At 40.3% G+C, this 10975-nt stretch overlaps 1 protein-coding gene across 1 annotated transcript; it reads right to left on the bottom strand.

Moving 5' to 3' along the window:
• Positions 1-546: 546 nt before the first annotated feature.
• THAP1 (THAP domain containing 1) lies at positions 547-9310 on the bottom strand. Its single transcript, XM_049866510.1, has 3 exons — positions 8993-9310; positions 5397-5592; positions 547-4630 (listed from the first exon to the last, which is right to left on the bottom strand). The coding sequence occupies exons 1-3, from the start codon at positions 9061-9063 to the stop codon at positions 4256-4258; spliced, it is 642 nt and encodes a 213-aa protein (XP_049722467.1). The 5' UTR covers positions 9064-9310; the 3' UTR covers positions 547-4255.
• Positions 9311-10975: the final 1665 nt, after the last annotated feature.

Here is a 10975-nt window from a genome sequence, read left to right as displayed (position 1 = left end):
AGAGAGGGAGCCTTTTTTGCCCACACCTATCCAGAGTAGAGTTTCTGTCACATTTAGCTGGGGTTGGGGGTGGGGGTAGGAAAGGAACAGGTCATGGCTCAAATGCCACAGATTTATTGTACTGAGATTTAGCTGATTTCCCTAAATGTTTTTCCATTTGCTGTTTGTCCACAGGACAATTTGCAGAGATTTTAAATAGCCATTTAAAAATTATTTTTACCAGTTATGGTTGTTATGCTGGGGAGTGGGTCAGCGAAGCTCCTTATGCAGCCATCCCAGAAGTCATCTATCCAATTATTGTTGATATTCTACAGTTTACTTCACCAAAAATAGTTTAACACAGTGGAAGTTTATTCATATCCCTTAAGATGTTTTGAAAATGAAATTTTGATAATTTCAAAGCACAAAATACTATGAATCTAGGAAAGAGTGAGTAAAAATTCTCAACAGATTTTTGGAGCTTAAAAAATATTTATCATCCAGAAAAATTCTCAGTAGAATAAAACCATATCCAGGATAAAAAGGAAATCAAGACATGGGAGATATAACATTATTTTCAGTAAGCTTCTCTGTTACTTCTAAGTATAACAATTATAATTGCTTTTTTTTTGTTTGTAAATCGCTGTATTTGCTCTTTGGTATTTTTCCTTCACATCAATTATTGTATTTTAACACACAAGACTATATAGAACCATATTGCCCAGAAATACCAGTTACCATCAGCTAACAGTAGTGCTCTTAAGTCACTGGTCCTCCAAATCACACAAGCCCCAGGATTAGGAAAGAGTAATAACCAAGCAGGCCAATCTGTTCCCTTGTTTTAAATGCTATTCTGGAATGCAGGTGGATTCTTTTCAGATCAAAGAGATCTTTTTAAGTGTATTATTTCATGCTGTTTACTACTGACTTTAACAAGGACTGGAGTTGGGTTTGTGTATGTGTGTACAGTTTTTTTTTTTTTTTTAATAAAGATGATCAGAGAATATTAAGCTCAAAAAATGCATATCAAGTGAAACTTTAATTTATCTTTAACTTACTGTTATACTTCTAAGGAATTACACAAGTTATACTTAAAAAAGAAAACAGTCCCTCACCTTCTTGGATTTCCAAGTAAAAAGTTTTGCTAACAATTTGTAAACACCATTGTTTCTTTGCTGCAATGACAGAATTATTTTAAGTACACATAACAGGTATACAATTAGAAAACATTTAAATTATTTTATAAAACTGTAAAATTAACTTTGAATTTGTTCTAACTAAGAAACAGTTCAAAGTGAAGCTTACATTGTTTTAGAAAGCAGAGGTATAAAAAGTGGCACCTGATTTCACTCTAATCCAGAAACCTATTTTAAAGAACCTAAGTACAATAACTACTTAAACATAAATGGTAAACAGAATAAATGACCACTTTTCAGGGATACTACAGAAGATTTCCACAGGGCTGGGAGGTTAGGCTAGTGTTCAATGATTTCTACAAAAAAAAAAAAACAACAACAACCAAACCTGTTGCCGTCGAGTCAATTCCGACTCATAGCGACCCTATAGGACAGAGTAGAACTGCCCCATAGAGCTTCCAAGGAGCAGCTGGTGGATTCGAACTGACAACCTTTTGGTTAGCAGCCGAACTCTTAATCACCGTGAAACCAAAACAGACCCAAACTGAACCAGAACAATAACTGGAGTGGAAAAAATTACAGGTGAAAGCCCTGAAGGAAACTTAATCCCCTCTTAGAAAATAAAGGCAGCGTACATGTTCTATAGCAACCACTGGATTTTGAGCAGAGTTGGAAACAGCAGTGCCCCACTCAAAGATGGTGGCCAATTGCGCCGCTATGAATGTGTGTCGCTCTCCAAAGCCCTGCCAATAATCCAATTTTATGCATCAGGTTTCTGAAAGGGCTCACTATGCCTCTTCCAGGTCTCCCATTCCCGGGCTTCAACCTGTAATTTTTCCTGTCCTAGTTATCATTTTGGATCACCCAAATTCTAAAACTTCGGATCCATGCCAGTTTCACTTCATTGGCCAAGACAACCTGTTCGAAGCCCTGGTTCTAGTATTAAGAAACAGTTCACTTTTCACCATTACTGCCAAATTATTGTATGATACATAGATGGAAATTTCAGTATGTTACTACATATGCTTAAAGTAAATTTCATTTCTCAGAATATGCTACAATTCACATGGGCCTTTGCCCCATTTGTTCCAGATTGAGGCCTCGTCCTTGTTTGTTTCAGATTAATGAGTTTCGCTATGTTTCAACAGGCTCTTTTTCAGCCCAAATGTTCTTCCTTTCTTGGCAATGTAATAAACAACACAACTGACAAAACGCAACTTTAAAATGTTCAACAAATGTGACATCTCACATTTCAGAAATAAGCACCCGTACCTCCAACTCCCTGTATTTAAACTACTAGGATAAATAATTTAAATGCAAGCAGTTGTTATACATGCTGCTTGCTCAGCTCTCTCCAAACAGGGATTTATATCTGTTACAAAAAGAATAACAGCTTCAGCTTGTATCACGGTGCTAAGATTCTAAACCATCCTGATTACCACTTTTACAACCTAAGCTGGATTCTCGGTTCTGGGAGAAAAAGAGAGAGAGAGAGCAATTATCTTTTATGTAGAAGATAGATTAGAGGTGTATACCTGGGAAAATATTTATCCTCTTATCCTCTAGGAATTGCTAGAGATGAAATGTAAAAATAAACTATTTGGAGATTTTGTGGCTTCAAGAGAAAGTTATGAGACCTATGAATAACCATAAAAGTCCCCTGATTAGTTAAGATTAATTCTAAATAGTGTTATCTGAAGTTGTGTAACTTCAAGGAATCTAATCAGTAGTTTCTATTTTTGAAATATTGGTTCATAAGAAAATCAAATCTCCGTGCATCAAAGTGCTGTCCACTGGCAGCGTGGCAGTGAATTACACTGTAAACCAGGTCTACAGAAGACACTTCTAAACATCATTGTTTTACATCTTTAATACTGTCTTCAAAGGTCTATTAATCTTCGACTATTTCAACGTACTTGGAAATATAAACTAATAATTAGAGTTGAAACAGTTATTCTAAATCTAAATAGATAATTCCTACAGCAATATTTATTTACTTGGAACATATTTTCATTTCAAATATATGTTAAACTTCTCACAAAGTCAGAACACAACTCACAGTTTGAATAGAAACCTCAGTGTTTAAATCTCTACATTCGGTAAAATAAACACTACATATTGGGTTACTTTTGAATACAAATCACTCATTTAAATAAGTGGGATATGATTTCGAGCTTGGGATAAAAGCGAAGAAAACTTTTCTTTTATGTGAGGCCTTTACCAAAATCAATTAGTCAAATGCAAGATTACTACATTATGACACAAATCAAACTCTAACACAACACGTTTGTTAGCGAAGTGAACACAGATGAACTACAGGTGGGGAATTGGCTGCCCCTTAGCTCGGGGGTAAGAATAGAAAAAGGCATGCTACGGATCAGACCCCCAGTTTTATTACTTCCTTGATAACATTGCCTACTTTGTTTACTGAAGACTGTTTCTTCCGCTGGAGAGAACTTTTAATTTTGTAATGTTAGACAGTGGGGGAAGACAGATGGGCCCCCTTCATAAAGTGGCTTTACCATATTGATTAGGTATGGAAAGACTCTTCATTCTCTGCTCTGGAAACCACCAAATCTTATTTCATAAGTACCGACCTGCTAATTTATCCTTGAGAAGCAATTCAAAAAGATACACAAACCTTCTGATTTAAAAAATAAGAATGTGTGAGTAGGTATATATATACTCTGAGAAGTTATGTCCCATTATCTGAACCATACTTCTGATTCAAAATATAACTGAGTGCTCTTAATATAGTACATTAATTTTAAATTTGAAACTTTAAACTTAGAGTTAAATCATCCTTACTCATGAACTCTTGTTAGTCTCTTTAATTTTTACATTATTTCTATAAATACCCAAATTAGAAAAGCAAAAATCCCCAATCTCAAAATCAACTTACACTGAAGCTCTGAGGTTAGTTTATAACTTCTAAAATATTTTGTTAAAATGTAAAAACCCTGAAATTAGAAACAAAAAAATTACAATTTTACAGTATATATCTAATTTATTTTTTAAAAAAATATTCTTGAATTGTTTTTGTACAAGTAATCCAGTATTTACTTTTTCAAATGAAACTACAGGCTAGAAGAGGCTATGTGGTATTGCCCCCATTAAAAATCAATACACATTTCGTTTTTTTATGCTGGTACTTCGACTATTTCAAAGTAGTCATGTGGTAGAATCACATAACCTCTCTCAGATACGTCGTCTTTCTCCTTCTGGAAGTGTACAACCTCCTTTAATTTCTCAAGCTGCCGTTCTTGTCTTCTGCACCGCTGCTGTGCAGTCTTCAGCTTCTTTCTGAGTTTTTCAACTTGTTGTTCTAGCTGATGAATCCTCTTCCTCTGGTGCATTGTATCCTCCACAGTATAGTTGTGGTCACAGAAAACTGAGAGGTTATCAGGGGTCTGAAGGGGAGGCATTAGTAATCCAATAGCAGCGTCAACCTGGGAAACAGGAGGTGTTAGAGGAGGCGGCGGAAGCGGTTCCTGGGGCTCCAGAAGGTCTTCCTTCTAAAACAATAAAGCAGAGTATGCTTGAATCTACCAAAAATAACAGTTAAAAAAAAAGTCATCTGTGGCATTTAAGAAACATTAGACTTCTATGCGAAGCCCTGATATAAAAACATTCCAAAACCAGGAAATCATTTTTGAAAGTATTAATTATACTTTTCTACCTGAAGAAGCAGGATGCAATAAAGATATAGAATGATTAATTTAATTAAATACTCACTAAGCATTTCAAACTGAGGGAAAAGACTGAAACTGAACTGTCACTGAGAAGGAAAACCCAAAATTTACCAACACATGAATAGAGGTATAGACTGATCTTTAGATCAGTTACAAAGCTAGAATAAGTTTCTTAGTATATTTAACTTTAAAATACAAAATTTTCTTTTTTTAAACGGTGTTATCACTGTTGTCAGCTGCCATCGAGTCAATTCTGACTCACGGCAACCCCACGTGTGTCAGAGTAGAACGGATCCAGGTTATCACGGCTGGGACCTTTCAGAAGCAGATCGCCTGGTCTATCTTCTGAGGTGCCTCTGGGAGGGTTTGAACCACTAGCAGTCAAGCGCTTACCTGTCTGTGCCACCCAGGGGCTCCACCCAGGGGCTCCGCCCAGGGCCACCTGTATCACTGTTCGCAGTAGTTATTTACAAGTGACGGGCACTAGGGAACGTTTACTTAACACTACTCTGAATTTTCCAAAATTTCCACAACGAAGACGTTAATTTTATGAACAGAAAACCACCCAATATTTTAAAACACATATTACCTTGTCGTGTGGTTCAGTACAAAGAAATATTGTGGGTACAGCATTCTCTTTCAGTAACTTGTTGTTGCATTCCCTTTTAAAGCAGTCTGGAGTAAAATGCTCTGAACAAATACTGCTGTACTTGGTGGGTTTAAAGTTTTTTCTTCTGACGGCTGCCTCCCATTTTTTACAAAGACTGGGTCGAGTAAGAGGAAACCTAAGAAGAAGATGTAATTCAGTTCTCTGACTTTATTAAAGAAAAAAAGACACCCAAACTTTCCTACTAAGGAAAGTACGATCTTACATTGGATTTACTGTACTATCCTCCATACTACACTCCACACTAAGGAGCATTTGTTTAAAGAATAGCTCAATTTCTCTCCTTTATTAATATTTTTATTTTGAAGACATAAGGTTTCAAATAAAACACATGCTACAGAACAATCATGAGGACGGTACAGGACCAGACAGTGTTTCGCACTGTTGTATACAGGGTCTCTACGAATCAGAAGTGACACAACAGCACCTAACGACAACACAGAACAAACTTACATTAATTTTTTTTTTTACCGGTAATTTTCTGTGTTTTGTAAAATAAAATTGTACTTTTCTATCTATGAACTGTGTAAAAGGGGTTTCTAGTTCTCAAGAAGCAGTCTGACAACAGGAACAGACTGAATCGAAACTAATCAAAGACTGGTAAATAATGATAAAGGAATAAAAACTGTATTTATTTTGATTTACCTATCAACTACAATATGTCTTTTAGGCCCAGATAAAAGGAAGTAGGAGGAGTTTAAATTTACTGTGAATTTACTTTTCCAGGTCAAGGATTCGGTAAACTGAAAGGATTGGAAATGAGCCAAAGAATTGGAAATAAGCCAAAGAAGGATGTTTCAAAGCTGTGCTCAGGTTTCTCCTCCATGTAAGGTATCCCAGAGCCTGACTCTGCTATTATCATTAAGACCTAGCTGACCCTAATGACAGTCCCTTTGTCCAGCCAAAGTAAGCTGGGAGAAGAGGTACTCCTACAAGTTCCCTGCTGGATACAGCCTCTAGAAGTACAAACTATGATAGCAATCACTGGTAAAATTCAGTACCTAGCGCCTGTTGGTCCAAGGACTTCCTGAATATAAATTCTCAGGTTGTCTCTGAGGTTCCCTCAAGACCTTGACCTTTTACTTCACAGAATACTGTTCTCTTAGATAAGGGACGAGACACGGGTTAGCCCTTCTTTCCTTTCAAACTGTTCAATATCCATAAGAAATTCAATATTTCGGTACTCTTAACTAGTTTCCAGTGTCAATGAGGGGTTTTCCATATCTTCAGGTTCCCTCTGCTCTGGTGGTGCAGTGATTAAGAGCTATGGCTGCTAACCAAAAGGTCAGCAGTTCAAACCCACCAGCCGCTCTTTGGAAACCCTATGGGGTAGTTCCACTCTGTCCTATAGGGTCACTATGAGTTGGCATTGACTCGACAGCAATGGGTATAGATTCCCTCTGCCATATCATTAGGAAGGTGGGGGCAGAATGCATGACATCTTGTCACTATCTCCTGGCCCTTCCTATAATTTTAAAGTACTGGAGGTCAATTTCATCAGGGTTCAGAGATTCCAATAAATCAAGAGATTTGATCTTGATCAAATCTACTGAACTGAATTCTGGAAGTGTTCTATTCCCTTCTTCATGGGAAAATATTAACACTCTCAAGATCTTTTTATGCTCTAAAACTAAACCAAATCCACTGCCATGGAGTCAATTCTGATTCATAGCAACACTATGCTCTAGGTACTCCTATTTCTGTAGGGTCCAACCCATGTTATATCAAACACAGAAAAATCCATCCAGTCCTCCATTAAACATAAACAGCCCCCTCTCCCTAAATTGAAGGCATGCTTAAATATTTGCTTTTGTAATTATTTGACTCAACAATGCGTATAGTTTACTATTGGCTCTACTTTCTTAGGTATCATCCCTATATATTCAGGAATTCTTGCAAAAAAATATATAATGCAAACATAATAAAATCTGTAAATACTAATCTTGGCTGAATGAAACTGTTGTCACATTTTTTAGCCATTTAATTAACACTACCTCATTTCAGTTTTGCAGTTTTCTTTTCCTACTTTCCTCCGTAGTACTATAACTGTGGCACCTACTGGGTGAAATAGTCCTGAATTTCAGCTGTGCGGTGCGTTCCTCTGTGAAGGCTTTCTCTATGCTCCCATAGAGATCACACTGACTTTATGGTACTTTATTGCAGTCTAGGTTATTATTGTTGTCCATTTTTACGATTACTGTGTGCTGTAAAGATAATTATTCATCTCAGCAGTGCCACAAGTGTTCTCTAAAACTTTAGACTTGTCATGGACTGAATTATGTCCCCCCAAAAATGTGTGTTTTCAGTTGGGCTGGGCCATGATTCCCAGTATTGTGTGATTTTCCTGTATGCTGTAAATCCTGCCTCTATATTAATGAGGGAGGATGGGCGGCAGTTGTGTTAGCCAAGCAGGACTCAACCTACCAGTTTGGGTTATGTCTTGAGGCAATCTCTTGAGATATAAAAGAGAGAAGCAAGCAGAGAGACAGGGGGACCTCATACCACCAAAAAAGCAGCACCAGGAGCTGAGTACGTCCTTTGGAACCGGGGTCCCTGCACCTGAGAAGCATCTAGACCAGGGGTAGACTGAGGACAAGGACCTTCCTCCAGAGCCGACAGAGGGAGAAAGACCCACCCTGGAGCTGACACTCTGAATATGGACTTTTAGCCTACTTTACTGTGAGGAAATGTATTTCTCTTTGTTAAGACCATCCACTTGTGGTATTTCTGTTATAACAGCACTAGATGACTCAGACAGGAGTGAAGGCTGGTTCCCAGATGTTGAGCCAAAAAAATCCTCCCTCAGATACTAAACTTTTGTTAAAGGTGATGGGACATTTGGAAATGCATAATGGTAATAGTTGAACATAATAAACGTAACTAGTGTAATTGAGTTGTACATACATGTTGAAACAGTACATGCATGTTGAAATTGTAAAGCATGCTGAAATAGCAAGCGACTTATTACATACATATGTACAATTTTTAAAAAATCTTCCCTAAAACTCCAGTCAAAAATTAATCCTCAATTGTTGTGATTCTGGCCTCCCGTTCCCAGTAGTTTCTGAAGGACCAAAAACAGTAACTTCTATTTTGTTTTTTGTGGAGCCCCAGTAGCGCAGTGGTTAACAGCCATGGCTGCTAACCAAAGGGTCGGCAGTTCTAATCCACCAGCCACTCCTTGGAAACTCTATGGGGCAGTTCCCCTGTCGCTATGAGCCGGCCTCGAACTCGCCAACCCGAAGCCACAAGCGCTTCTTGCCTTCTCCGCGGATTTTAAGAGCGCGAGAAACGGTCGCTATGGCGACGCGCGGTGAGACCGCCCAGCCCGGAACCGAAAAGCGCCGGCCTCGGAGCGGCGCTTCCCCAACACTTCCCTGTCCGGACACGCCCACCGCTCCCCGCCCGCCTCATTACCCCTCGCGCGGGCACGCGCCGGGCTCCGCCCCCGAACCTAAACGGCCGCGCGCCCCTAGCCCGACCTGGGGTATGTCCCGTGAGGAGCGCAGCGTACTTACTTGTGGAAAGAAACGGGCTTATCCTTATCGTATCTGTTCTTGCAACCGTAGGCGGAACAGGACTGCACCATCCTTCCGGTACTCAGTCACTTCACTTCTGCCGCCACCGCAGGCAGGTGAAGCTATCAATATCCCCGCGGTCGATTTTGACACTCTCGCTTCTTCTGTAGCTTTGGTTAACAGATAAAGTGATGATAGCCTCACTCGGGTGTGACTAATGTGCCCGTTTTGTTGTTTGCATTAGCAGAAAGACCACAGCCATCGCCCGTCTCCCATCTCCAAGATGGCGGAGGCAGCTTCAACTTCACTTATCGCGAGGAGTTCGTCCCACTGCCTCTGATTAGCCCCCGAGGTCAGAGGTAACGTTTCCTGCGGAGCAGGCCATTGGCTGAGGCTTGGCGTCTCGCGCAGCGAGCTCTGCGTTGCGGAAGTGGGCGGGGCCTCCGAGATCCCTGCCGGGAGGAAGGGAGCCGTTGGGGGCGGGGAAGGGGCTGGGCGAAGGTGAGCCGTGGGCCGAGCTCCTGTCGGTCGTGGAGTTTCCGTAGACTTACTTATCCGGAGCTTTCCTGGGGCGGCTTGGAGTGTGGGACCAGTACAGCTTGTTGGGTCTGGTGGCCTAAAGGAGGCTGGGGAGCAAAGTCTTAATTGAGCCCATTTTCTTAAAAGGTACGCCACAGACGATTTTACGATTTTGTGGACCCCTTTTCTGACCCCTAATCTGTATCCTATTACCTGTCTGTACAGGCATCTCAAGGATCTGTGAGAGTCCATGTGACAGATTCTTAGCGATGAAAGAAGCCACACGCACAGCCCCCACGTACCAGCCGGATCCTCTTTCTGGACTTCTCTGGAAGCGGCTCCGTTTCCCGCGGCTGGCTTTTGCTGCAGGGTTCCCAGGCGCTGCCTTGGAAATCGCCACTGGCAGCAGCGATTTCCACGTGGAGAGTGGTTTTACCCAGGGCTTTGAACCCGTTGGTTCCGGTTCAGACCCCTGCTGTGAAGTTGCATTTACACCCCCACCCACCCATTTCACCCCAGGTATTCTGAATCAATCTACATTTTAATGAGATCCTTAGGTGATTCTTACATAATAAAGTTTGAGAACTACTGCTCAACTGGTGGTTCTCACAATTGGTTGCTAACCAGCACCATTAGCATCAACTGGAAGCTTATTAGACATGCAGATTCTCAGCCCTGATTTTACTGTTCCCGTACCCGCCCCTCTCCTCTATGTAGGTTAAAGCCTGGATAGGGGGCAACTGATTAATTTAATGGCTCGTACATTCTTTTTCTGCTCTTCTTAAATGTTGGGGTTTCAATCCTCTGCCCTCCTTGCACTCTGAACACTCTGATTCTTGAATCAAATGCCATAACTTCCTCAATCTTTTACTTCTTATGTAAATTCGTTCTGCCTAGGTATTCTCATTACCTGTAAATTATCCATGCAGTTCAGGCCAGAAACCTTGGAGTCAGCTTGGATGTCTTTCTCACCCTTCACATCCCTTTCATTACCAGGTTAATTTTTTTTTTTAATTGTGCTTTAGGTGAAAGTTTACAGCTCAATTTCTCCTTCAAAAATTTATACACATACTGTTTTGTGACATTGGTTGCAATCCCCACAATGAGACAGCATGCTCCCCCTTTCCCTGTGTCCATTTGTGCAGCTCCTGTCCCTTCCTGCCTTCTCGTCCTGCTTTTGGACAGAGCTGTCCATTTGGTCTCATATATTTGATTGAACTAAGAACCACATTTCTCACCTGTGTTATTTTTTGTTTTGTAGGCCTGTCTGATCTTTCAAAGGTGGGCTTTGGGAATGGTATCAGTTCTGGGCTGGCAGAGTGTCTGGGGCCATACTTTCAGGGGTTCCTCCATTCTCTATCAAACCTATAAGTCTGATCTTTTTATGTGAATTTGAATTCTGTGCTACATTTTTGTCCTGCCCTGCCCAGGACTCTGTGTTGTGATCCCTGTCAGGGTGAGATT

Source organism: Elephas maximus, chromosome 22 (assembly GCF_024166365.1).
Source record: "Elephas maximus indicus isolate mEleMax1 chromosome 22, mEleMax1 primary haplotype, whole genome shotgun sequence".
In the NCBI taxonomy this organism is placed as follows: domain Eukaryota; kingdom Metazoa; phylum Chordata; class Mammalia; order Proboscidea; family Elephantidae; genus Elephas; species Elephas maximus.
The sequence above is the reverse complement of the archived record's forward strand: the minus strand, read 5'-3'. Positions and strand labels throughout refer to the sequence as shown.

Bases quoted from the DNA above. Each gene is read 5' to 3' on its own strand.
- THAP1 (XM_049866510.1), bottom strand. From the start codon at position 9,063: ATGGTGCAGTCCTGTTCCGCCTACGGTTGCAAGAACAGATACGATAAG. The intron at 5,593-8,992 runs GTAAGTACGCTG...TCTTCTTCTTAG, and splicing joins AAGCCCGTTTCTTTCCACAA to GTTTCCTCTTACTCGACCCA. The intron at 4,631-5,396 runs GTAATATGTGTT...TTATTGTTTTAG, and splicing joins GTACTGAACCACACGACAAG to AAGGAAGACCTTCTGGAGCC.